Genomic DNA, 25,488 nt, shown 5'->3' on the forward strand with positions numbered 1-25,488 from the left:
GTACAGCCAGATGCACAAAGTGGCACATGCATCTGGAATTCCTTTGCAGTAGCTGGAGGCCTTTGTGTGACCATTCTCTGTCTGCACCTCTTTTCTCTCTCTCTCTCTGCAAATAAATTATTTATTTTTAGTTTTAGTTTTTTGAGGTAGAGTTACACTCTGGTCCAGGCTGACCTGGAATTCACTATGGAGTCTCAGGGTGGCCTTGAACTCACAAAGATCCTCCTAGCTACCCCTCCCGAGTGCTGGGATTAAAGGTGTGCGCCACCACACCCGGCTAAAAAGAAAAACTGAGCTCAGGTGGGGCAGAGTGGCTCATGAGTGCAGGCCAGAATCACTTGAGACCAGGAGCTGAAAAGCAGTAGAAGCAATATACCAAGAGACTGTTTCAAAAACAACACCTCGGCTGGAGAGATGGCTTAGTGGTTAAGTGCTTGCCTGTGAATCCTAAGGACCCCAGTTCAAGGCTTGATTTTCCAGGACCCACGTTAGCCAGATGCACATACATCTGGAGTTCATTTGCAGTGGCTGGGGGACCCTGGTGCACACATTCTGTCTGTCGCTCTCAAATAAAGAAATAAACAAAAAATTTTAAAAACCACCACCTCCATCTTATCTCCTCCCCACAAAAAAACTCAGCTTTCACTTCCCACATAGAAAAAAGTTCCACTTCCTAGATTATACTCACGATATCTGTCGAAAATAAGCTAGTACAGCATGTGATACACCTATGAAACTAGCAGAAGGATCAGTGTCTGAGCTCTGCCTGGGCTACATGATGAGTTCCAGAGTGGCCTGGACTATACAGATTGAAACCTTGTCCTCAAAACACCAAACCACCACCACCAAACTGGGAAATGATCTCTTACACTCAGCTACAGAGACCAATGCAAAAAAGAGCTCACTACAGGAGTTTAGGTTAAAAGAATGCAGAAATCACCAGAGAAACTAAGGAAGTCTTAAACTAAGGAAGTCTTCATTAAAAGGGTCAAGTGGAGCTGCGTGGTAGCGCACAGCTCTAATCCCAGCACTTGGGATGCAGAGGTAGGAGGATCACCATGAGTTCAAGGCCCTGAGACTACAGAGTGAATTCCAGGTCAGCCTGGGCTAAAGTGAGACCCTACTTCAAAAAACCAAAAATAAAATTAAAAAAAAAAGGGTCAAGTGTAAAGTAAGATGGATGGTTACTTGTCAACTTGATTGAATCTAGAATCATCTAGGAGGCACAATTTTAAAGGAAGTTTCTAAATTAGGTTAACTGAGATGGAAAGATCCATCCTAACTGTGGGTCGCACCATTGTGGGCTGGGGTCCCAGACTGACTAAAAAGGAGAAAGTGAGCTGAGCACATGCATTCAGCTCTGCTTTATGTCTGCTGGCAGGCTTTCTAGGCAGGAAGGTCTGTACCCTCCAACTGTGAGCACAAATAAACCCTTCTTTAAGTGGCTTTGGCCAGGTACTTTGTCACAGCAAGTAGGAAACTGATACACTGAACTACTGGAGGATGGCACTTCCCACAGGGCAGGTATGATTTAAACATGGAGAGCAATGCCATGTTTAGAGACAAGGAACAAATTACTCCCATTCAGTTTTGGTTCCCATCAATGGGTAAAAAGAGACACTCTACAGACAGAAATAGATGAGGTTTACTTTATGGAAAGCCAACAAGGTCAGATTTAAAAGTTTAAGGAAAGGAAAACATTTCCTTACAAATACCTTTCCAGAAATATTAATATAAAAGCAATGTGAGATTGATTGCAGGTGGTTAAGGAGCCTGAAGGAGAACGAGGATTTGTTAAGCACATATAAACCGTTGTTTTAACACTGACAGTAGTTTTTTGAGATACACATTCCATTTTATAGAATGGAAATGTAGAAGCACAGGGTAAGTCACTGGTCTACAACAAGTAAGTGACAACATTTTTACAGCCCAGTCAATTGTTTTAGTCTTGCTACTTGCAGGAAGAATTTCAGGCAGGATACCAGCTGGAAGAGTATTTCAACAGTCTGAGTAAAAAGTTTTACAGAACTGGCAAGGAACAAGGGAACAGAAGGAAGGTAGCATCTCCAAAATGCTGTAAACGTATAAGAGAATCCAGAAACTACAAGAACTCAAAGGTGAATAGTTTAATCTGGACTGGTCCGGGGACCAGACCACAAGTGGCAGCATCAATAAGGAAGATGGGAAATCAGGAAGAGCACACAGGGAACAGCAAGGAAGATTTTTACTTTTATGACACAGGGTTTTATACAGCAGAAGTTATATAGCTAAGGATGACCTTAAATTTCTAATCCTCCTGCTTTCATCCCCCCCCCCTAAGAGCTGGGATTCCAAAATGTACTACCATGACAGTTTTTTAAATTTATTTTATTTATTTGCACTGAGAGAGACAGAGAGAAAAGAGACAGAGAATGGGCACACCAGGGCCTCCGCCCACTGCTAACAAACTCCAGATGCAAGCACCACCTGTGCACCTGGCCCCAGTGAGTACTGGGGAACTGAACTCCCAGTGGTTAGGCTTTGCAGGCAAATACCTTAACCGCTGAGCCATCAAAACCAGGGTTTCTGCCAAAGCTCAGAAAACACCGTGGAAGAGTGAGGGCAGAAAGACTATAAGAACAACAGGGTGAAAAGGTGTATCTTGAGGTATTGTCCCATCCACAAATACTGACTGGTGTATTCATGACCCTACAGTGAATTCCAATAACCCTACCAAGGAGGGCACTCACTCAGTGGGGTTATTGGAATGGTGGCAGGTGAGAGGGGATATAAAATGTATAACCCAATGTGAATATAAGCAATATGCAATGTGGTCATATGGTAAGGTTCACAACTAATAAAATAAATAAATAAATAAAAATAGGGCTGGAGAGATGGCTTAGCGGTTAAGCGCTTGCCTGTGAAGCCTAGGGACCCCAGTTCGAGGCTCCATTCCTCAGGTCCCACGTTAGCCAGATGCAAAAGGGGGCACACGCATCTGGAATTCGTCTGCAGTGGCTGGAGGCACTGGCATGCCCATTCTCTCTCTCTCTCTCTCTCTGCCTCTTTCTCTGTCTGTCGCTCTCAAAAATAAGTAAATAAAAATAAACCAAAAATTAAATTAAAAAATAAAAAAAAATAGGGCTGGAGTGATGGCTTAGCCATTAAGGTGGCTTGCCTGCAAAGCCTAAGGACCCAGGTTCAATGCCCCAGGACTCATGTAAGCCAGATGCATATGTATCTGGAATTCATTTGCAGTGGCTAGCAGCCCTAGGGTACTCATTATATCTATTATTTTAAAATAGTTGCTACCAAAAAAAAAAAAAAAAAAAATTAAGCAGGGCTTCATGAATGCTGGAAAAGCACTATAAAAACTGAACAACATCCCAGCCCTTAAAGAGTTTACTTTTTTGTGTTTTTTGATATGATATTAAGGCTTCTCAAATGACTCTGTCCAAAAGCCAGTGGTACAAAAAAATTAGTGACAGAGGCTAATTTTCAGGTTATACATATTTAAAACTTATGTAATACTTACTATGTGGCAAAACCATTCTAAACACCTTATACATTAACTCTCCTGATCTTCATGGCTTCACAAGACACTATTATCTCCACTTTACAGATAAGGGAACTAAAGCATAGAAAGTCCAAGTGAGTAGCTTGCCCAAGATGACAAAACTGGTAAGTGACATGGCTATGGCTTAGAACCAGGCAGTTCCATCCCAGAGACTATACTCTTAAAACCTCAAGTCAACTGCACTTTATGTTCTCCTAATTCCATTAAGAATTCATTAATTCGAAAGGGGAAAGTGTGGGGGGTGGGGAGGGAGGGAATTACCATAGGATTTTTTTTATAATCATGGAAAATGCAAATAAAAATTTTAAAAAATTTTAAAAAAGAATTCATTAATTCAGGCTAGGGAGATGGCTTAGTGGTTAAGGCACTTGCCTGTAAAGCCAAAGGACCCAGGTTCAATTCCCCAGGACCCACATAAGACAGATACACAAGGTGGCACATGAGTCTGGAGTTTGTTTGCAGGGCCTGGAGGCCCTGGTGAGACCATTCTCTCTCTCTCTCTTTCCTTCTCTCTCAAATAAACAAATAAAAAATATTTTTTAAAAACACTTCATAACTCTCTGAAGGCAAGAAACAAACAGGTGGAAATACTTGTAGATGCCTAATAAGATTTTTAAAAGATGATGCAGTGACAGCAAAAGTCTGAACAGACATGCTATCTGAAGAAAAGATATGCTCAGAACAAGAATGAAGCATGCCTTTCTTTTTGCCCATGGAGGAGTGAAACGGGCCAGAAAAAAAACTAAATAGGGCAAGGTAATCATCAACAGAGCTCAAGAACTTCCCAAGGTCCATGTGATACACCATCACAAGTGTGAACTACATGGCAATCAGGACTTTTAGGCTTAAAAACCACTCGAACACGTACCATCTGTTTTGAATCTTAAAAGTATATACCTTACTATATACTTTGGCCCAAACTGAATGTTTACTGGTGGCACAGGATAACTGAACATGAGAGGATACAGAGAGACAGAAAGGAAAATGTTTAAGTGTAGAAAAAAGGGAAAATAAACAGTAAAGTGGGCCATTATGAGGGTCTTTGGCACCTTTTGAAATATCAATTTCAGTAAACAACAACAAAAATAAGTCTAAGACAATAAAAAGAAAACCAGAGAGCAGAACAAACTCAAATACTTAGTTTAAAACAAAGGTATGAGGGGCTGGGGAGATAGCTTAGCTATTAAGATGCTTGCCTGCAAAGCCAAAGGACCTTGGTTCAATTCCCCAAGTTCCACGTAAGCCAGATGCGCAAGGTGGCACATGCATCGGGAATTCGTTTGCAGTGGCGGGGGGCCCTGGCAGTCTCTCTATAAAACAAAGGTATGTATGGAATGGAAAAATGACTTTATTCTCCATCTTAAAAAAAATACCTTTTGGGCTGGAGAGATGGCTTAGAGGTTAAGGCATTTGCCTACAGAGCCAAAGTATCCCTGTTTGATTCTCCAGGACCCACGTGAGCCAGATGTACCCTATTGCATTGCTATTATTAGAGAAAACCCATTAAGAAAGCTTAAAAATAATATGTAGATTGCACATTGAGAAAACAATAAAAGGGCCCTTGGCTATGTGCTGCAGTTTGAATTTGAAATGTCTCCCACAGGTCATATAAAGGCTTGGTCCATAGTGGCACTGGGAGGGTATGGCACTCTTAAGAGAGAGGGTCTCAGGAGGCTTGAGGTCACTGGGGGTGTGCCCTCAAAGGAGACTGAGTCTTTTCCCATACACTCTGCACAGTGATGTGCTACCTCATCACAGGCCAAAAAGCAACAGTGACCATGGGCTGAAACTTCTGAAAACTGTAAGCCAAAATAAACTTTTTCTCTGGTAAGCTCAGATAACTGCCATGGTAATGTAAAACGACCACACTGTACTAGTATATGATATAACTTTCCTGTATATACTCTCTAAATTAGGGTTCTCAGGTGGTGTCAATTAACCCCACCAAGAATCATTCTCACAGCATGCGGAAACATTTTTAGTTTTCACAGACTGGGGAAGGGGGATATTTGCATCGAATGGCTTATCTAGTGTTACCAGGGATGCTGTTAACATCCTATAATGCCCAGGATAGCTCCCCCAACACCACTACCCCACCCCTACCCCCACATACACAAAATGACCACTCATCTAGCCTACTATATCAACAAGTGTCAAGGTTTTGAGAAACCCTGTTCTAAGTGAACAAGAAATAAAAATCCAGAGTTGCTATTTAACCTACCTGAGATTACTAGTTTTCTTTAAGAATCTGAGTTTCAAGCCAGGCGTGGTGGCACACCCCTTTAGTTTCAGCACTGGGGAGGCAGAGGTAGGAGGACTGCGGTGAGTTCCAGGCCACCCTGAGACCACATAGTTAATTCCAGGTCAACCTGGGCCAGAGTGAGGCCCTACCTTGAAAAACCAAAAAGAATTTGAGTTTCCTCCTCTTCCCAGTAACCAAAAGCTGAGCCTTAAACAAGCTCCAAATTCACGCTACCCAGCAAAGAATTGGTTACAAGGTCTCACCACATAACATGTTTGCTATGACTCCATCCCTGTATTTTCCTGCAACTGATGACTAGCTCCTTAGTTACAAACCTCCAGACCCAGGCCCAATGCTGAATCGATGCACAGCAACTAAACTTAAATACAGCTTGACTGCAAAACTTAAGTGGCAGTATGTGATGACCATCTGCCCACATTCATATAGACAAACCATCCGCTATCTGCAAGACATATGCTCAAAGATTTATCCTTTGAACAAGACAATCAGTTCAACTAGCCCCTCTCAACTTTCAGGCACTCATTCATGTCACTAACAATAAAAACCAGAAAGGCTAGTCAGGGTGAGAGGTTGAGGACTGCAAACAATTTGACTCCAGTATAAAACTAACTAGCCCTTTGAAAGTCTGAACCATTCTCCACCCACCTCAACAAGTACCTCATGAGAAACTTGCTATACTGGTGGGTCCAGCTCTTAATAGAACATATCCATGAAACACAACAATGAAAGACTCCACAACTGCTTCCTCTAGTATGAAAATAGATGGACAGCAGTTAGAAAGCAAAGAAATTAAACATAGCTAAGACAGAAGTACATGTTTTTAATCTTAACTGAAACCACAAGAGAAGCAGAAATTAACTGCCAAAATAATTTAGCTAGTCAATACCCAAGCAGGTAGTGTGCCACAATCACCATTATAACAAATACTAATAAGCCCCAAGGGACAGTCGTTTCAAATAATTGTACTATATTTGGTTAACCACCCACATTTGACTGGTTTTCCTCAACCAAAAGGATAGGCTGGCAGGAGACAGGAGTCAGGTTAGACTTTGTGGACCACACAGATTAAAATCAGTGCCCTACAGGTCCTTTTGAAGCTTTAGAAAACAATGTGCATCAGTTCCAACATTATCAGATTCTTCTAGAACCTGAAGACCACTCTGTTTAGTTATCTATTCTTCCCAATGTGTCCTCCTCCCTGCTTCTCTCCCCAGGGTTAGGTAAGGTTCTGCATGCTACTTCATCCACGCTCACCCAAGACTTACAGTGCCACACCTGCTCTTACAATATATTGGACACTCTGCTTTAGAAGATAATTCTGTTGGGATGGAGATGGCTAAGCAGTAAAGGTGCATGCCTACAAAGCCTAGACCCAGGTTCGATTCCCCAGTACTCATGTAGGACAGATGCACAAGGTAGTGCATGCATCTGGAGTTCATTTGCAGTGGCTGGAGCCCCTGGTACATCCATTCTCTCTGCCTCTACCTCTCTTTCCTTCTCTCTCACATATTTTTTTTTTTTAAAAAAAAGAAGAAAATAGCTAGGCGTGGTGGTGCATGCCCTTAATCCCAGTACTTGGGAGGTTGAGGTAGGAGGATACTGTGAGTTCGAGGCCACCCTGAGACTATATAGTGATTTCCAGGTCAGCCTGGGCTAGAATGAGACCCTACACAGAAAAAAGAAATAGAAAATAATTCTGTGGCTGCTGTTTTACTTCTACTTCTGATAAGAAAGTGTGACAAAGAAATGTGGTGCTGAACTGCTCTTTCACTACAAATAAAAATATCTTAGCTAGCTGGGCATCGTGGCACACACCTTTAATCCCAGCAAAGACAGAGGTAGGAGAATTGCCATGAGTTCAAGGCCACCCTGAGAGTACATAGTAAGTTCCAGATGAGCCTGAGCTATAGTGAAATTCTATCTCGAAAAACAAAACAAACAAAAAATTATCTTAACCAAATGGACAACCGACTCTCACACCAGGGACCCACTTCGAGTTAAACCAGAGATAGCCAGGAGAGTTGAAGGAGTCGAGGAAGAGCAGTGCCTCCCACACAGAGAGGGCATGTTGTTCAGTAACACCTCTGCCACCTTTTATAACAGGGTTTCTTTTCCCCTGTCTGACTGGGGTTCCCTATAGCTATGATTACTAAGTTTCCTCATATTCCAAAATTACATTGATGAGCTCTTCCCTGTCTGGTGCTTTAGTGCCTCCCTTCTCCCTCCCTTCCTCCCCTGGTTTTCTGTCTTTAATGTTTATTTCTGTGTTTCTATTAAAGTACACACACTTTACTATCACACCTATGGCCTATCCTTGCCTTTCTTGTGTTCCCAGCAAATAAACTATCTTTCACTGATCCTTTTTACTCAACAAAGGTGTCAAAAGTCTTTTCAAAACAAATCTTTCCTTTTGTCATAAAGAGAAAATACCTGATTTCTGCTGCACTTTGCGTAATGCATTATTCACAATGCTTCCAACCTAGAACTTTAAGTTTTAAGGCCATTTCTTATTTTCATAAAAATTAAAAAAGTATTAATTCAACTTACTCATCTGTACAGTAGTCATGTCAGACTGCTACTAGAAAAAAAAATGACATTTTCCTTCTAACAAAAGAAATCTCATTATCTCTTCTTGTTCACAATGTCACCTTTTTCCTCTAAGTGGTTTTCTTTTTACCTCTGTGGTACCACTTGAGACTAGTTTTGACTCCTTGATATTGCTTTCCCCTCTTTCTTGGTCTTACTGAAGCTTCTCCTCCATAACTGCATCTCCCACTCTTTGAAACTACCATCTTGCTACCTTAATGCCCGCTATACCCCACCACTTTAATGGCAGACACCACACGCAGCATGTTTACTCTAACAAGTTAAAATTCAGCTGAGAGAAAATAAATTTTCATCTACATGAGGGAAGATCTGCAGCTATGCAGTTTATAAACTGCCCAGTCATGGTTTTTAACCACTGACAAAGGTAGACAGCAAACTCTTCCTAAAGTCAAGGTCACAAAGAATACTCTTAGCCACATTCATTCAGCCACAGCCAACAACCTCCTTGAGTTTCTATAAAAACAAAATGTTTTATCTTCAAAGAAATGAAGACATTATGTAGCAGTCTTTAAATGGAATGATTATCTAGAGGAGGAGGAGGAGGGAAACAGGCTATTACAAGCCTTCTTTACAAGGCCACCTCCCCGCCCCCACACCCTAAGTCCCACACTCTTACCAGCCTTAAGACATTTTTATTTACTTAGGACAGACTCACAAGGGCAACTGGCTCCCAGAAGTCTTAGAGGGATTCTGGATCCTGTGCCTTCCTGCCTTTTGCCAATTGAATTTCAACTGTAAATGTATAGGTCTTTTATTTAAATACTGCCCCCCCTTTAACTTATCTCCATTCATCTCAAAATGTCACTGATCCTACAACCTCTCAGGATAATTTTCCTGATCAGTGATCTATGCGTCTGCACAGACCAGAAGAGCTTTCCATTCAAAGTACCATCACTTTCCCAATCTACTTTTCATCATGCCTTTCTAGTCCTATTGCCAAGACTTTATTTCTGCTCCCAAATGGTGTGTACCATTACATGACAGAGTAAGTTCCCCAATTCATAGCTATGAACATATGGACGGATTCCCTCCTAACCAAGTATCTCAGATTTTCTTCTTTCTTTCTTTTTCGAGACAGGATCTCATGTAGTTCAGGCTGGCCTCAAATTTGCTGAGCAACAAAAGATGACCTTGAACTTCTGATCTTCCTGTCTATGATGGGATTAAATGTGTGCACTACTACATCTGGTTTTATGTGATGATAGGGATTGAACTCAGGGCTTCACACAGGCTAGGCAAGCACTCTTCCAACTGAACTACATTCCCAGCCCCACATCTCAGATTCCCTAACATTTACATATTTTAACTACCATTCATTCAAGACATTCAAGATCCTCTTAGTGATGTTATCAAATAGGTTTTCCTTGAACATCTTGTTTATATATCTTTTTATTTTTCTTCCTAGCACAATGAAACAATGTGCTAGCTTATCTGTTCATGTTCACTGACCAGGCCTCTGTACCAAACAAACGCTTCCATGTTCACCCTTTTCTTCACCATCAACATCCTCAACACCTAGAATATAGAAAGCTCCCAATATATACTGGTGGAATGAATGAACAGACACGCAGCATAGTACAGGAAACTTGAAACAGGAAGACAAATACTTAGTTCGTACATATCAGTTATAGGACAGATCCTAAACAACTTTAACTTCTCTGAGCTCACTTTCCTAACCTGTAAAAGGAAGGAGTAAACTTGATAGAATTCTGCCTAAGTTTCTCCAGTTATATGACTCTACATTCCTATATAACTGCTCACCACTCTCTCCAACTTTCCTGTCTATACCCTTCCACCGGAAATTCCCTTTTCTTAATCCACACTTGTTAGAATACTGTTCTCCCTTTAAGTTTAAGTGCTGTTTTCTTTTACAGTTTAACATGTAAGTTCTGTGAGAGGAGGAAGAGTAGCTGGTACAATGGCCTCTATACAGGGGATCAACCAAAGAACTAATGAATCATAAATGAACACAGGGGATGTCTTCCTTGATTTTCCTCAGTTGCTCAGGTAATCTGCCTTTGGACTCATAACATGGTGGCTTTTATGATGCTACCTTATTATGCTCTGTGCTGTTATTAATTTGCTTAAACTGCAGATTCCTTCAGAATAAGTACTGCCTTGATGGTTTCCATTTCTTTCTACAGCACTTACCACTGATCCTTGCCATAAATGTCTTTAAAGTTGATGTAATATATTAAACAAAGAATAACGAAGGGGGGGGGGAGGCCTCAGTATACAGAAATTGTTTCAACTGTCCTACCGTCACATATGTTCTCAGCATGGATGCTAAACTCCGGCAATCAAGACTCTGACACTCACATTCATTCTCTCTCTCTCTCTCTCTCTCTCTCTCTCTCTCTCACACACACACACACACACACACACAAAGATCCACTCTCACACGGATAGTTTTATTTTGCTAACTCACTAAACAGAGCAAATTCGGCGAGTTTCAGACATCTCCCCTATCCATTCCCTCCTCCGAAAGATAAGAAACCACTTTTTAAAAACATCTTCCCACAGGGTCTGCCTTTTCTTAGTTGTACCCCTAAAAGAAAAAAGCCCAATTTTAAGGTCTTACCTTTTCTAACCAGTAGCAACTCCCACAATTAATCTCAGCCTCTAATTACCTAATTTTTCTCAGTTATCAAGGCTTCTGACCCTGTTCAGCTGCAGAACAGCTGAGGTCTTCCTATTCAAAATGTTAACATCAGGTGCTAAATTTCAATAGCTAGCATTCTTCTTCAACTGTGCCTTAATCGCTGCTGTCCTTCCGCCTCACACACCTCTCTCCCATCTACCTCAGTGCCCATGCGTCACTCTACCTCTATCACACAAGTTCCTTACACTATTCTTAATGAATGCACACGACTCAGAATGGTATCTTCCAACTACAGTTTCTTCTGGGGAACACAACCTTGTTCATAGCGCCTCCCTCTTCCCTCACTTCCCCATCCATTTCCCCTTAGTGCTCCCCCTACCCCCGCCAACGGATCACACAGGACATTATTTCTGTAAGCACCCATCACCAGCTCGCGTTTCCTACGGTGCCCCGCTTCCTCCCGTCGGCCCTCTGCGCCCCGCCAATCCCCCGGGTGCGGTGACTTCCACCTCTCCTCACCGCGTGCATCTGTCCAGCCAAACCCACACCCACACCACGTTTCCCGGGCCACCGGGAACACACTCCTCCTTCAAACCCACCTCCACTTTGGGGCGCCTCTCCCACCCCCACCCCCCCAGCCCCCCAGCCCCGGCCGGCCAAGCCCGCGACCCCAGGCGCGCGCGCACGCTCACATTCTCACGCTTCCCCAACCTCCCCGGTCGCCCGGCGCGCGCCCCGCCGGCTCCACGGCAGCTCAGCCCCGCCAAGCCCGGGCCAGGGTCTTGTCTGCCTGCTCGGCACCGTCCCGTAGATGTCTTCCCACCATCGGCTCCCCGCAGCCCTTGGGGAAGAGGAGGACGCAGCAACTCCCCCACCACCCCGGACATACCGCCTCGGTGTCTGTTGCTCCGCGTTCCCCCAGCCCCGATCTTCCGCCTGCTCGGGCGGACCTCGGGCACTCACCGGAGATACTGCGCGCTCTGCAGGCTCATCCTCCGCCGCCGCGTCTTCCCGCGAAGCCTCCGTGGGTCTCTCAGGCTCCTCGGAGCGGCCCCGCGGCACCGCGGGTGCAGGCGGCCGCCGCCATCTTCCTCTCCTCCGGCTCCTCCTCGCTCGGCGCGGGGTGGTGGTGGGGATGGGGGGGGAGGTGAGTGAAGCGAGGAGCGGGGAGGGAGGGAGGGAAGCTGCGGCTCCGGCCCGTGGGGCGCAGGGACACTCGGACCCGGGAGGGGGGGAAGAGGAGGGAGAAGGGAGAGGGGCGGGGGAAGAGGAGGGAGAGCCAAAGGAAGGAAGTCGTGGGTCCGTCTCGCGAGATCTCAGCAGCGCCGGTCCCTCCGGGGGACTTCCGCCTTCCTGAGCTGCTCCTTGCGCCGATCAGCAGCTTGAGTGGCTCCTGTGCGTCCGCTGAGGGAGCTGCCGGTAGCGCTGGGCGGCTTCCTGATAGTCCCCGGTCTCCTCCCGTGGGTGGGGGTAAACCGAGGCTCACCGGGGAACATCGAGCCCCAATCAACCGGGAGTTACACTCAAAGCCTTCCCCCTCCCCCGTCTTTTTCCACTCCAGCCGACTTCTCGCTTCCTTTTTCCACTCCTCCACTTTTCCCCACCGGAAACGCCGCCCCTTCCTTCTACAGTTCCGCCCGCCAGTTCCTGGACCCTTGTCTTCCCTCGCGCGCTAGAGAGTGACGCAAAGGCCACCCTCTCCTCGGCTCGGCCGCCCCTCCCCATGCACTCTGGGAGATTGTTGGAGGCAATAGGGCGGAGCCCGCGAAGTGGGGGGGGGGGCCGAGGGAGGAATAGAAACCAATTGGATTGGATAAGCAGCTGCCATGGAAACTGGAGGCTGTGGTTGTATTGTCATAGTAACCGGTGTGTGCGGACAGGGTGACCCTCCCCTTTGGCGAACGGATTCCCGGGAAACCGCCCAGGATTCCCCCCCTTGGATTCCCTGCCTCCCCGAAGCCTCACCGAGGTGGGGGAATCGAGACTGTTCTCGGGGCGGTGAAGTCTCATCTCCGCCTACCTTCCCTGCCCCCCACCTCCCTTTCTCTCCGCAATGGAGGGGAGACCCCGAGTCTTCCCCGTGGGCATTTCCACCTTTCCGCGGGCGGGAACCACCTCCATGGCTTTCTCTCGGAGCCGGGTGTGGAGAGTACCGGGCCTGCGGGGAAGAGGATACGGGGCCCGAAGGCTGGCAGGTGGCGGCCGGGTGGGCGGAAGGACCAGGGCTTTCCCCGCGGCCGCCTGGCTCTCGGGGAGGCGGGACCGGACCCGGACGGGGTCCCTGAGGGAGGAGAGCGGCACACGACCACCGCGACCCCCTCCCACGACCGCGGGTATCCGACTCGGACACGGAGTCATCCCCCTCCCCAAGATCCCACCCGAACGTGCACCTCCCTCGGCTGCGCGATCACGAGCCTGCCCGGAGGAAACCGGGTGAGGTTGGAACCGAGGCTAACAAGTGGTTTTCAGCCATTTAGAAGGGAGGGCGAGCGCGGGGGCGGGCGGCGCCGTCCCTCCCGGAGGCCCCCCTCCGCCCTCCGCCGGAGGGCGATCTCCAAGTTCGTCCTCGAGGGTCCAGTGCTTTAGAACTTGCCACTGTTCTTTGGCTAGAGAAGAAAACACAGGATAGAAAGAAGCGCCGGGATATTTCAGCAGGAAGGAATCTAGGATAAAAATTCCGTTTTTTTTTTTTTTAAAGAACAATGCTTTTGTGACAGGTTTGGGGCTAATAAACTGTAGAAACAAGACAACCGTAGGGGAAATTCTGATGAAGTACTCGACATTGCAGGTTTTATTTTCAATCCATACTGTGGAATTATGTAAGCGGCTGTCCCAGAATAGAATAATACAAGGGCGTAGCATCCTCCAGTAACACAGCCCTCCCTGGATAGTTGAAGTCGGGATTCCAGTGGGGTCTTGGTTTGGTTTGGTTGGGTGCCTCGTTCCCGCTGTGCCCATGCTGCTTGAAGAGAGAGTTTTTTGTATCCTTCCTTGAGACCACACCTATGAAAAGCCTGGACCCATATTTATTTAGACCCTGTGTAAATTCAGAGGAAACGAAAGTACGGCCCACTTGGAAATAAATCCCAAGGACAGATTGTCATCCATGAAACAGAAAGTGCACTATGCCGCAAGCAAGCGCCTGTGTGAGGGGCTGTGACGCGTGCTGATTGCGGCAGTACAATGGCCCTCGTCTTCCACCGCGCCCGCGCGCCACCCACTCGCGGGAAACAGAGCCACCTAGTGAGAAATTGTTCTCATCTCTACTGTAGCATCCTGCTTTTCCTGAGAGCCAAGGATTGGAGGGAACTATATACTACTCAAATACCCCGCTTGCAAAAACTCAGTTACAAAGCCAGGCGTGGTGGCGCACCCCTTTAATCCCAGCACTCGGGAGGCAGAGGTAGGCGGATCTCTGTGAGTTCGAGGCCACCCTGAGACTACATAGTGAATTCCAGGTCAGCCTGGGCCAGAGTGAGACCCTACCTTGGAAAACAAAACAAAACAAAAATCATAAAATAAAATAAATCAGTTACATCCAAAGTGGAGAGTTTCATTATGGTATTTTCGTGTATGTGTCATTTGGGGGGGGGATTTACTCCCCTTCACCATTCATCCCTCCTCATACGTCTTATTCCCTCTTGTTGATGACCTTCCTCCAATAGTCCTTCCTTTTGCTTTCATGCCGCATGAATTCCATTACCCTGTTTTGTTCCCTCCCCTGACCCCTTCCCTTAAAATCTCTCCTCTCCTCTCAGTGTCCCCCATTTATTTCCATGACCTATACACCCAAAGAGAAAATACGGTATTTGTCTTAAGTCTTCCTTATTTTAACATAATGATCTTCAGTTCCATCCATTGTCCTGCAAATGTCATGGTTTCATTTCTATTGTGTATACCACATTTTCCTTATCCATTCGTCTATTGATGGGACATCTAGGCAGGTTTCATTTCCTAGCTATAGAGGTAGTGCAGTAACGAGCGTGAGTGTGGAAGTGTCTCTATGGTGTGTTGACTTGAGAGTCCTCCCAGTATATACCAGAGACTGGTATAGCTGAGTCATATGGTAGTTCTATTTTTAGTTGTTTTTGTTTTGTTGTTGTTTGTTTTGAGAAAGCTCCACGCTGACTTTCACAGTGGCTGGACCAGTTAACATTTCCAGAGGCAGTATATAAGGGTTACTCAATCCATATCCTACCAACATATTGTGTGTGTGTGTGTGTGTGTGTGTGTGTGTCTTGTTGTGCTTTGTTGATGATAACCACTATGCGGTGAGATGGCTGTTGAACATGTTTCAAATATGATTGGCCATTTATATTTCTTCTTTTGAAAACTGTCAGTTCATCAGCCCATTTATTGACTAGATGATTTGCCTTTTGTTACTAAACTTTTGTAGTTCTTTATATATTTTACATATTAGTTCCATTTCTGATGCATAGTTGGCCAAAATTGTTTTCCCAATTCTATAGACTGTCTCTTCACTCTGGCGATTGTTTCCTTTTAATTTCATGTGATCCTATTTGTCAATTCTTGCGATTATTTCCTGTGGTACCGACCGGAGCCCTATCAGAAAGGCCTTGCAATAGCTAGAATTTGAGTATGTTACCTGTGTTTTCCTTTAGCAGTTTCAAAGTTTCAGATCTTATATTAAGATCTCTACTCTAGTTTAAATTGCTTTTTAAATTTTTTTCTTAATGTCATTAATCTTATTTTATTTATTTATTGTTTATTTTTACTTGTTTATTTGAGAGCATCAGACGGAGAGAGACAGGCAGGTAGATAGAGAGAATGGGTGGGCCAGGACCTGTAGCCACTGCAAAAGAACTCCAGACGCATGTGCCCCCTTGTGCATCTGGCTAACATGGGTCCTGGAGAATAAAACCTGAGTCCTTTGGTTTTGCAGGCAAATACCTTAACCACTAAGCCATCCCTCCAACCCCAAGTTTAAATTGCTTTTTATGCAGGATAGAGAGATAAGGATCTAGTCTCATTCTTTATTTTTTGTTGTTTGTTTGTTTGTTTTTGTTTTTGTTTTTATTTTGCAAGGTGGAGTTTCACTCTAGTCCAGGCTGACCTGGAATTCACTATGCAATCTCAGGGTGGCCTTGAACTCACGATGATCCTCCTACCTCTGCCTCCCGAGTGCTGGGATTAAAGGTATGTGCCACCACACCCAGCTAGTCTCATTCTTCATGTTGGCATCCAGCTGCCTTTTTTCCAGTGCATGTGATTTTATACTTTGGTTGAACGTGAGGGGGCTCTAGTTGTGTAAGTTTATTTCTGGGATCTTACTCCATTCCATTGATTTCTATGACTTTTTATGACAGTAGTAGTTTTTGTTACTCTGGCTTTGTAGTATATTTTGAGATCAGGTATTGAGCATTATTTTATTTTCTGCTTAGGACTACTTTGCCTATTAGAGATCTTTGGTGCTTCTATGTAGGATTTATTTTTAGTTCTGTGAATGACACTAGAATTTTGTAGGAATTGTGTTAAATCTACAGTTTTTGAGAATATAGTTACTTCCACAATTACTCTACCAATGCAGAAGCATGGGAGGTCTCCAGTATCTTAAAGTTTTCATTGTACACGTTTTTGTTTCCTTAGTTTAATCCAAGGTTTATTTTTAAAAGCTTTGATGAACAGAATTTTCTTCCTGATTTATTTCTCAGAAATCCCATTATTGGTATATAAAAAAGGCTATTGGGGGATGGAGAGATGGCTTAGCAGTTAAGATATTTTCCTGTGAAGCCTAAAGACCCAAGTTTGATTCCTCAGTACCCACGTAAGCAAGATGCACATGATGGCGTGTGCGTGTGGAGTTCATTTATAGGGGCTAGAGGCCCTGGCATGCCCATTCTCTCTCTCTCTCAAATAAAAATAAAATATTTTTAAAATTATTTATTTATTTATTTGAGAGCAACAGACACAGAGAGAAAGACAGAGGGAGGGAGAGAGAGAGAGAGAATGGGTGCGCCAGGGCTTCCAGCCTCTGCAAACGAACTCCAGACGCGTGCGCCCCCTTGTGCATCTGGCTAACGTGGGACCTGGGGAAGCGAGCCTCGAACCGGGGTCCTTAGGCTTCACAGGTAAGCGCTTAACCGCTAAGCCATCTCTCCAGCCCAAAAATAAAATATTTTTAAAGGCTACTGTGTTTTGTATGTTCATTTTGTGTCCCAATATTTTACTGAAAGTGTATATGGGGCCTAAGAGTTTTCTGGTGGAGTTTTTAGGGTCTTTTCAGTGTAAGATCTTGTTAGCTGCAAAAAGGGATACTCTGACCTCTTCCTTTACTATTTGTATCCCTTTTATTTCTTTCCCTTGTCTTAGTGCTCTAGCTAAGTTTTCAAGCACTATGCTGAATACCCTATATTTCTTTCCTGAAATTTATTGGTTACATATTTTGAATAAAATAACTCAAAAGTCAATGAGACACACATGTAATCCCAGAATTGGGGAAGCAGAAGCAGAAAAATCACCACAAGTTTGAGGCTGGCATGTTCTACATAGTAAGGTCCAGCCAGCTAGGATTGCATAGCAGGACTGTTTCAAAACCATTGACAAGCAACAAAAATCAATAGAAGCCAGGTGTAGCAGCATGTACCTTTGATCCCAGCACTTGGGAGGCAGAGGTAGAAGGCAACCTGAGACTATACATAGTGAATTCCAGGTCAGCCTCAGCTAGAGTGAGACCCTTCCTTGAAAAATCAAACAAAAAAAATCAATAGGACTCAGAAAAAAATACTATCCAAAATTTACATATTGGCAATGCACAATTTCCAGTCTTTCTATTGCTCCAGCCAGCAGACTTTATCATCATTCACAATGAATCAAAAATTAATGTAAAAAAACAACTTATGAGTGCAGAGATGGCTTAATGGTTAAGCCTTTTACGCATAAAGCCTAATGACCCAAGTTCAGTTCCCCAGTACCCATGTAATGCCAGATACACAAAGTGGCACATGCATCTGGAGTTCATTTACAGCAGTTAGAGGCCCTGGTGTACCCATCCTCTCACACCCCTCTCTCTCTCTTTCTCTCTGTGCCAGGTGTGGTGAAACACACCTTTAATCCTAGCACTCAGGAGACTGAGGTAGGAGGATCACTGTGAGTTGAGGCCAGCCTGAGACTCCGTAGGTCAGCCTGGCCTAGAGCAAGACCCTACCTCAAAAAATGAAAACATAATAATTTAGCAGGACATGGTGGCACGTGCCTTTAATCCCAACACTCTGGAGGTAGAGTAGAAGGAATTCTTTGAGTTTGAGGCCAGCCTGAGACTACAGAGTGAGTTCCAGGTCATTCTGGACTAGAGTAAGGCCCTATCTTGAAAACAAAAATGATAACAAACCTTAAAATTTCGCAAATCAATGTAATTGTAGAATATAAACATTTCTGAAGTGTTATACTCACTCCTCTTCATAGATATAAATTACATCTAACCCAAAAGAAATTGAAAAGCACCTTCCTCATTTCCATTAATCTTACCTGATTTTAATGTTATCTGGTGTGTCCTTCAGCTAAGTGGTCTCATGGAAAGTTCCTAAACTGACAGACCCTCCTCCTGGGTCTGCCATCTCAGCATCTGAACTTTAGTTCGTGAAAACACTGCCTACTGATGCCCCTTTTCTTTCTGTTTTTCTACTCTTTTTATACCAAGCAAAACAAGTAATTTAGAACTACTGAAGCATAAAATTATTTTTGTTTGTGTGTGTGGTGTTCATGAATGTTGGTATATATGTGGACTCATGTGGGGAGTGCATGTGCACACTCACACTGTGTGTGTGCATGTGTGTGCATGCATGTGTGTGTGTGTGTGTGTGTGTGTGTGTTGAGGCCAGAGGTCAATGCCATCCTTAATCACTTCACCTTATTTTTTCATTTTTGAATTTTAGAGGTAGGGTCTTTCTCTAGCCCAGGCATACCTGGAATTCACTCTGTAGTCTCAGGCTGGCCTCCAACTCACAGTGATCCTCCTACCAAGGCTGGGATTAAAGGCGTGCACCTACCATGGCTGGTTTTTCATCTTTTTTTTTTTTTTTTTCAAGATAGGGTCTTGCTCTGGCTCAGGCTGACCTTGGCATTCACTCTGTAGTCTCAGGCTGGCCAGGACATCACAGTGATCCTCCTACCTCTGCTTCTCAAGTCTGGGATTAAAGGTGTGTACCACCACACCCAGCTCATCTTATTTTTTAAAGACGGGGTCTCTCACTGAAACTAAAGCTCATGAATTCAGCTAGACTGGCTAGCCAGCACTGAGAGTCCAGCTGCACACAGCATTTTTTTTTTTATGTCATAGAAAGGGAGTATAGGTGAGCCAGGGCCTCTGGACATTGCAAATAATTTCCAGATACATATAGCACTGGCTTAATGTAGGTACTAGGGAACTGAACCCAAGCCAGCAGACTTTGCAGGCAAACACCTTTGACTACTGAGCCATCTCTCCAGCCCTAGCTTTTTTTTAAAGTTTTTTTAATTGATTTTTTGGTGTGTGCATGCATGTCCATGTGGGTGATTGCCAGCACACGCATACGGCATGGCACGTGTGGAGGCCAGGGTCAACTTTCAGATCTCATCTTCCACTAGTTTTTGAGACAGGGCCTCTTATTATTCATTACCATATTCACAATTTTCCAGGGAATTCTCTTGTCTCTACCTCTCTTCTCATTATAGGTTCACTGAGATTACAGAAGCCACTCACAGCTTCTAGCTTTTTGCATAGGGTCTGGGCATCTAAACTGAGATACCAGGGTTTCAGGGCAAGCACTTTATCCACCAAGTCATCTCCGCAACCTGAAAATTATTATTTCTTAAAACTTTTTTATAGTTTTAGTTTTATTTATTTATTTGAAGGAAAGAGGGAGGGGGGCGTCAGAGCCTCCAGCCACTGCAAACGAACTTCAGATTCATGTGCTCCTTTTGTATCTGGCTTACCTGGGTTCTGGGGAATCGAACATGGATCCTTTGGCTTTGCAAGTAAGTGCCTTAACTGCTAAGCCAACTCTCTAGCCCCCTAAAATTATTTTTTTAAAGTAATGCTCTAGTTTTTGTCTTTAATACTCATATATCTGAACACATATCCAAATTATTTGGTGCTAGAATATACGTTTCTTTATTCAGACCTATGACTATAGAAAAGAACACAGCACAGGACATGTAAGTCATATCCTAGAGGTTTGGAACTTTTCAAACACTTTTTAGATAGATAATATAACTGTATTACTGCCCAAGCAAATACAGTAGCTACTTTTAAACCCAAGGCTGGGTGTTTGGTACATGCCTTTATTCCCAGCACTTGGGAGGCTGAGGAGCACCATGAGTTCAAAGCCAGTCTGGACTGGAAAGCCTAGCACAAAAAAGAAAGAAAGAAAGAAAGAAAGAAAGAAAGAAAGAAAGAAAGAAGGGAGGGAGGGAGGGAGGGAGGGAGGGAGGGAGGGGGAGGGAGGGAGGGAGGGAGGGAGGGAGGGAGGGAGGGAGGGAAGGAAGGAAGGAAGGAAGGAAGGAAGGAAGGAAGGAAGGAAGGAAGGAAGGAAGGAAGAAAGAAAGAAAAAAAGAAAGAAAGAAAGAATTTACTGAGATACTACTTTACCATTCCTGTGAAATATAACCAGAGCTTCATAACCTGACAATTAATACATAGCAATCTTCTTCCCTTTCATAATAATATACATCTTACCTGTTGCATGAAACCTTAACAAGTAGTAATTTATTTTAATGTTTAGCCTATACTGATTGTTTCCAAATCATGTGCACAGTTAGGCATTAACAGATGTGTTTCTAATTCGATGAAACCAACTTATCAGTTGCATATTCAAGTTTGCCATGTGTGTGAAGCTAGCTAAATGGTACACAGTACCACACCTCTGACCATAAAGCTGATTCAATCCAGTGAGTGATTCATTCTCTCATTAAATAATGAGTCAGATTCAAGTTTGATATTTAAACCGAGGTCTTCTGTTCACTCAAGATTGCTTAGATCAAGGGTCAGCAGCCTTCCTCAGCAAATTTATCAAGCATATATTTATTTATTCATTCTTAATAGAGAGTCATTTAGCCTGAAAAATAGGCAGAAGCATTATACTCCAAAGTCTAAGTTTGAAAAAAAAAAAAAAAACACTCTGGGCTGGAGAGCTTGCTTAGTGGTTAAGGCGCTTGTCAGCAAAGCCTAAGGACCCAGGTTCAATCCTCCAGATCCCACATAAGCCAGATGCACGTGGTAGCACATGTATCTGGAGTTCGCTTGCAGTGGCTAAAGGCCATGGTGTGCCCATTCTCTCTCTCTCCCTCTAATAAATAAAAAAAAAAATAAATTAAAGAAAAAACTTTGTGGGCTGGACAGATGGCTTAGCGGTTAAGTGCTTGCCTGTGAAGCCTAAGGACCCCGGTTTGAGGCTTGATTCCCCAGGACCCACGTTAGCCAGATGCACAAGGGGGCGCACGCATCTGGAGTTCGTTTGCAGTGGCTGGAGGCCCTGGTGTGCCCATTCTCTCTGTCTCTTTCTCTCTCTCTGTCTGTCGCTCTCAAATAAATAAGCAAAAAAAAAAAAAAAAAAAAAAAAAACATTGTAAGTGTTGGGAAGATGGTTCAATGAGTAAATGCTTGCCACACAAGCACGAGAAGCTGGTTCTGGATCCCCAGCACTTATGTAAAAATGCTGGCCATGGTGGCATGCTTGTCATCCCAGTACTGGACAGGCAGTAACAGGAAGACCCCCAGGGCTTGCTAGCTAGCTTGTCTAGCTGCATCAGTGAGCACTGGGCACAGTGAGAGATCCTGTCTTAAGAAAATAAGCTGGAGTGCCATAGAGGAAGATACTTGACATTGACCTCTAACCCCCCATCCCTGCACACTTTCCTGTGCCACTATCTTGTGCCTAAACACATGAACATGCATGTACCACACACACACACACACATATGCAACAAAAGCAGTTTGGGGTTTGGAAAGCAAAGATTGTGATAGTTGGAGGCCAGTAGTCAGAATGCTCATTCATCCCCTCCACCACATTGTCCTGGGAGTTACAGGAGGAAACCACTAATCTCCAAGAATTTTCCTCAACTCCCAATAAGCAAATACCTCTGAGAAATTACAATACCTAAACATCTGCTAGTTAGTGTATAGAGACAGTATGATGAAGACAAATAGAAGACATGTTCATAGGGAATATGGAGGAGTATTCAAAGCAATAAAACCCTGAGCCCCATACTCCTGTTAAATGCCCCAAGAGCACTCTGCCCTTCTACACAGCTCACCATGTTTGCAATTCTGTCTACAAGGATGTCACCTTCACCTGTAAGCTCATGGGGTTGGAAACTCTTCCTCCTGTGCTCACTATTGTATTATCATTCTCCTGAAAGAGTGCCTGATAAACATGTGCTCTGTAAGTGTTTACTGAATTGATAAATTAAAAAAAAATGATTGTGTGTCCATTCTGTATGTGTGTCTCTTTCTCATTCTGCTTGCAAATAAATAAATACAATATTTAAAAAAATAACAGAAATTTGAACCATAATTTTCAAGTAAATTCTCAAGTAGTCCAAGCTAAACATGAACTCACAGAATAGCAGAAGATAACCTTGAATCTCTGACCCTTTTGCCTCTTTGAGTGTTCGGATAACAGGTGTGCAACCCAATGCCCTGGGAACTGAACCTAGGGTTTCATGCGTGCTAGGCAAACATTTTAATGAGCTATATGCCAAGCCTATAAAGTAAAGGTTTTTTTTTTATTTTTATTTTTTATTTATTTATTTATTTTTTTAAATTTATTTCTTTGAGAGCGACAGACACAGAGAGAGAGAGACAGATAGAGGGACAGAGAGAATGGGCACGCCAGGGCTTCCAGCCTCTGCAAACGAACTCCAGACGCGTGCGCCCCCTTGTGCATCTGGCTAACGTGGGACCTGGGGAACCGAGCCTCGAACCAGGGTTCTTAGCTTCACAGGCAAGCACTTAACCGCTAAGCCATCTCTCCAGCCCTAAAGTAAAGGTTTTAATTAAATAAAAGATACTTTAGGCATTGCATAATGAGCAGTCATATGAAATTAAGGCTAATTCAGATATGTCACAACAAAGTCTTAGATGTCAATGTAGAAAAATGTCTTCAACATTTAAATTCTTTTCATTTAACTTTTTGCTTTCTTTTTAAAAAATATATTATATTTATTTATTTGACAGAGAAAGAGGGAGAGAGAGAAAGAGAATAGGTGAGAGGGCCTCTAGCCACTGCAAATGAACTCCAGACTCATGTGCCCACTTGTGCATCTGATAAACGTGGGTCCTGGGGAATCGAACCTGGGTTCTTTGGCTTTGCAGACAAACGCCTTAACCACTAAGCCATTCCTCCAGCCCACTTTTTGCTTTCTAATTTGGAGTTGTATAAATTAATAAACTCTGTCATTATGGAATAGGACAAAGATGCCCAGCTGAGAAAGATAACAAAAGCAAATAAAGGCTACAACTTAATAAGAACATAGTGAGCAAATTTGAAAATTCAGAAGGAAGTTGGGCACCATGGCTCACACGTGTTATTTCAGCACCTGAGAGGATAAGGCAAGAAGATCACCACAAAGCTGAGGACAGCCTGGGCTACAGAGTGAGACCCTGTCTCAAAAAAAAAAAAAAAGAAGGAAAATTGGATCTGGGCATAGGATGAAATACTGAAAGTTCTTATAAGTCCTAGCATTATTATTTTTCTCCTATATTGAAAAAAATTTAAATACATTGAATATAAGATTCTTTTTTAAAATATTTTATATTTATTTATATGAGACAGAGAATGAGAGCAAGCGAGAGAGAGGAGAGTGAGTATGGGTGCACCGGGGCCTCCTGCCACTGCAAACGAACACTAGATGCGTGTGCCACTTTGTGTATCTGGCTTTATGTGGGCACTGGGAAATCGAACCCGGACCATCAGGCTTTGCAATCAAGCACCTTTACCTGCAGAGCCATCTCCCAGCCCTGAATATAAGATTCTTAAAGAAAGGGCAATCTCCAATTTCAAAGTAAATAAGACATTAAATTATGTTTCTGGAGATAAACTGTCCAGTTAACTAACATGCAATATTCCTAGCAGTTTTGCCACTTAGTAGAAACTCAACCAATGGTGCTGTGCTTGTTATTCACATTGGATAAGAACTTGCACACTCAAATTCATGCAGGCTAACGTGTCTTTTGTTTGTTTGTTTGTCTTTTTTTTTTTTTTTCGAGGTAGCTCACTCTAGCTCAGGCTGACCTGGAACTCACTATGTAGTCTCAGGGTGGCCTCGAACTCATGGCGATCCTCCTACCTCTGGTTCGCACGTGCTGGGATTAAAGGCATGCACCACCACGCCTGGCTTAAAGTGTCTTTTTTAATGTAGTATGTGTTTTCTTATATGTGTATGTATATGGGCACACATGTACAACAGTGTGCATGTGGAGGTCACAGGACAAGTTTTGGGTGTCTGTCCTCACCTTCTGCCTTGTTGGAGCAAGGTCTCGCTGACTGCTGCGCTCACCAGTCCAGCTGACCTATACACTTCCAGGCAATCCCATCTTTCCCTAGAGGCACTGGGATTACAGATGCTGGTGCTGCGGCGTCTGCTGTCACATGGGTTGAGTGATTTTCCTAGCCCAATTAAATGCTTAAAAAAAAGCAAACACACAGTGCTGGAGCATAGCCCATGGAGAGAAGGGTAAAGAGTACGCTGCCTCAATATCAGTTATGTCGTATAACCAAGTATGAACTGCCAAAAAAAGAAAACAGCTTTTATCTACTTACAGAGATATCTCAGCTCATTGGTTGTTTTGTTTCAAGCAGATGATATGCGATCTATCTGAAAGTTATGGAAGGCAAGAAGGCTTATAGGGAGCAAACCCAGCTGCCTAGACCCTTCCTAGCTTTTTTGCAAAGCCATTCTCTGGGATGGCTCTGGCTGGCCTGGGCTTATTCTCTCACATTCTTGCTCATTTGCTCTTGCATATCCTCACAACCATTGGCTGAGATCTTTCTGTTATACTCCAAGTCACCCAATCCTTTGTCCAAGAGATGTACATAGTTTTCGTTCTTTAACGTTGTTTCTGTGGTTGAACCAGTCTATAAGGCATGGCAAATACTGGAATCAACATTTCCAAACTGTATACAGCAGCAGGCTGTCACAGAAGGTTATTGGAAAGAAGTTGGGATTATTTTTAGGTGATTATTTGAGGGTCTGCTAAATTTTAACGTTAAAGCACAAAAGGAACATTAAGTACATATAAAAGTTCAAGGTGGGAAGAGAAATTCAGTTAATCAATTTCTATCTTTCTTTTCTCTTCCTAGGCAAAAATCTAAGCTAGAGCCTTTAAACCCATAATTTGGGAGGTAGAGGCAGGAGAATCAGGACTTCAGTATCATCCTTTCATACACAGAGTTTGAAGCCAGCCTGGGCTACATGAGATCCTATCTCAAAAAAAAAAAAAAAAAAGAAAGAAAGAAAGAAAGA

The 25,488-nt window shown here is 43.7% G+C and overlaps 1 protein-coding gene across 4 annotated transcripts in view; it reads right to left on the reverse strand.

Moving 5' to 3' along the window:
* Positions 1-12,139, reverse strand: part of Smg7 (SMG7 nonsense mediated mRNA decay factor) — an 80,495-nt gene extending 68,356 nt beyond the window's left edge. For all 4 annotated transcript variants that reach the window (XM_045149199.1, XM_004658722.2, XM_012948851.2 and 1 more), the window contains exon 1: positions 11,992-12,139. In XM_045149199.1, the coding sequence (XP_045005134.1) occupies positions 11,992-12,020 (29 nt within the window). In that variant the 5' untranslated portion in view covers positions 12,021-12,139. The remainder of the gene's footprint in view (positions 1-11,991) is intronic.
* Positions 12,140-25,488: the final 13,349 nt, after the last annotated feature.

The sequence above is a fragment of the Jaculus jaculus genome, chromosome 1, assembly GCF_020740685.1.
Source record: "Jaculus jaculus isolate mJacJac1 chromosome 1, mJacJac1.mat.Y.cur, whole genome shotgun sequence".
NCBI lineage: Eukaryota > Metazoa > Chordata > Mammalia > Rodentia > Dipodidae > Jaculus > Jaculus jaculus.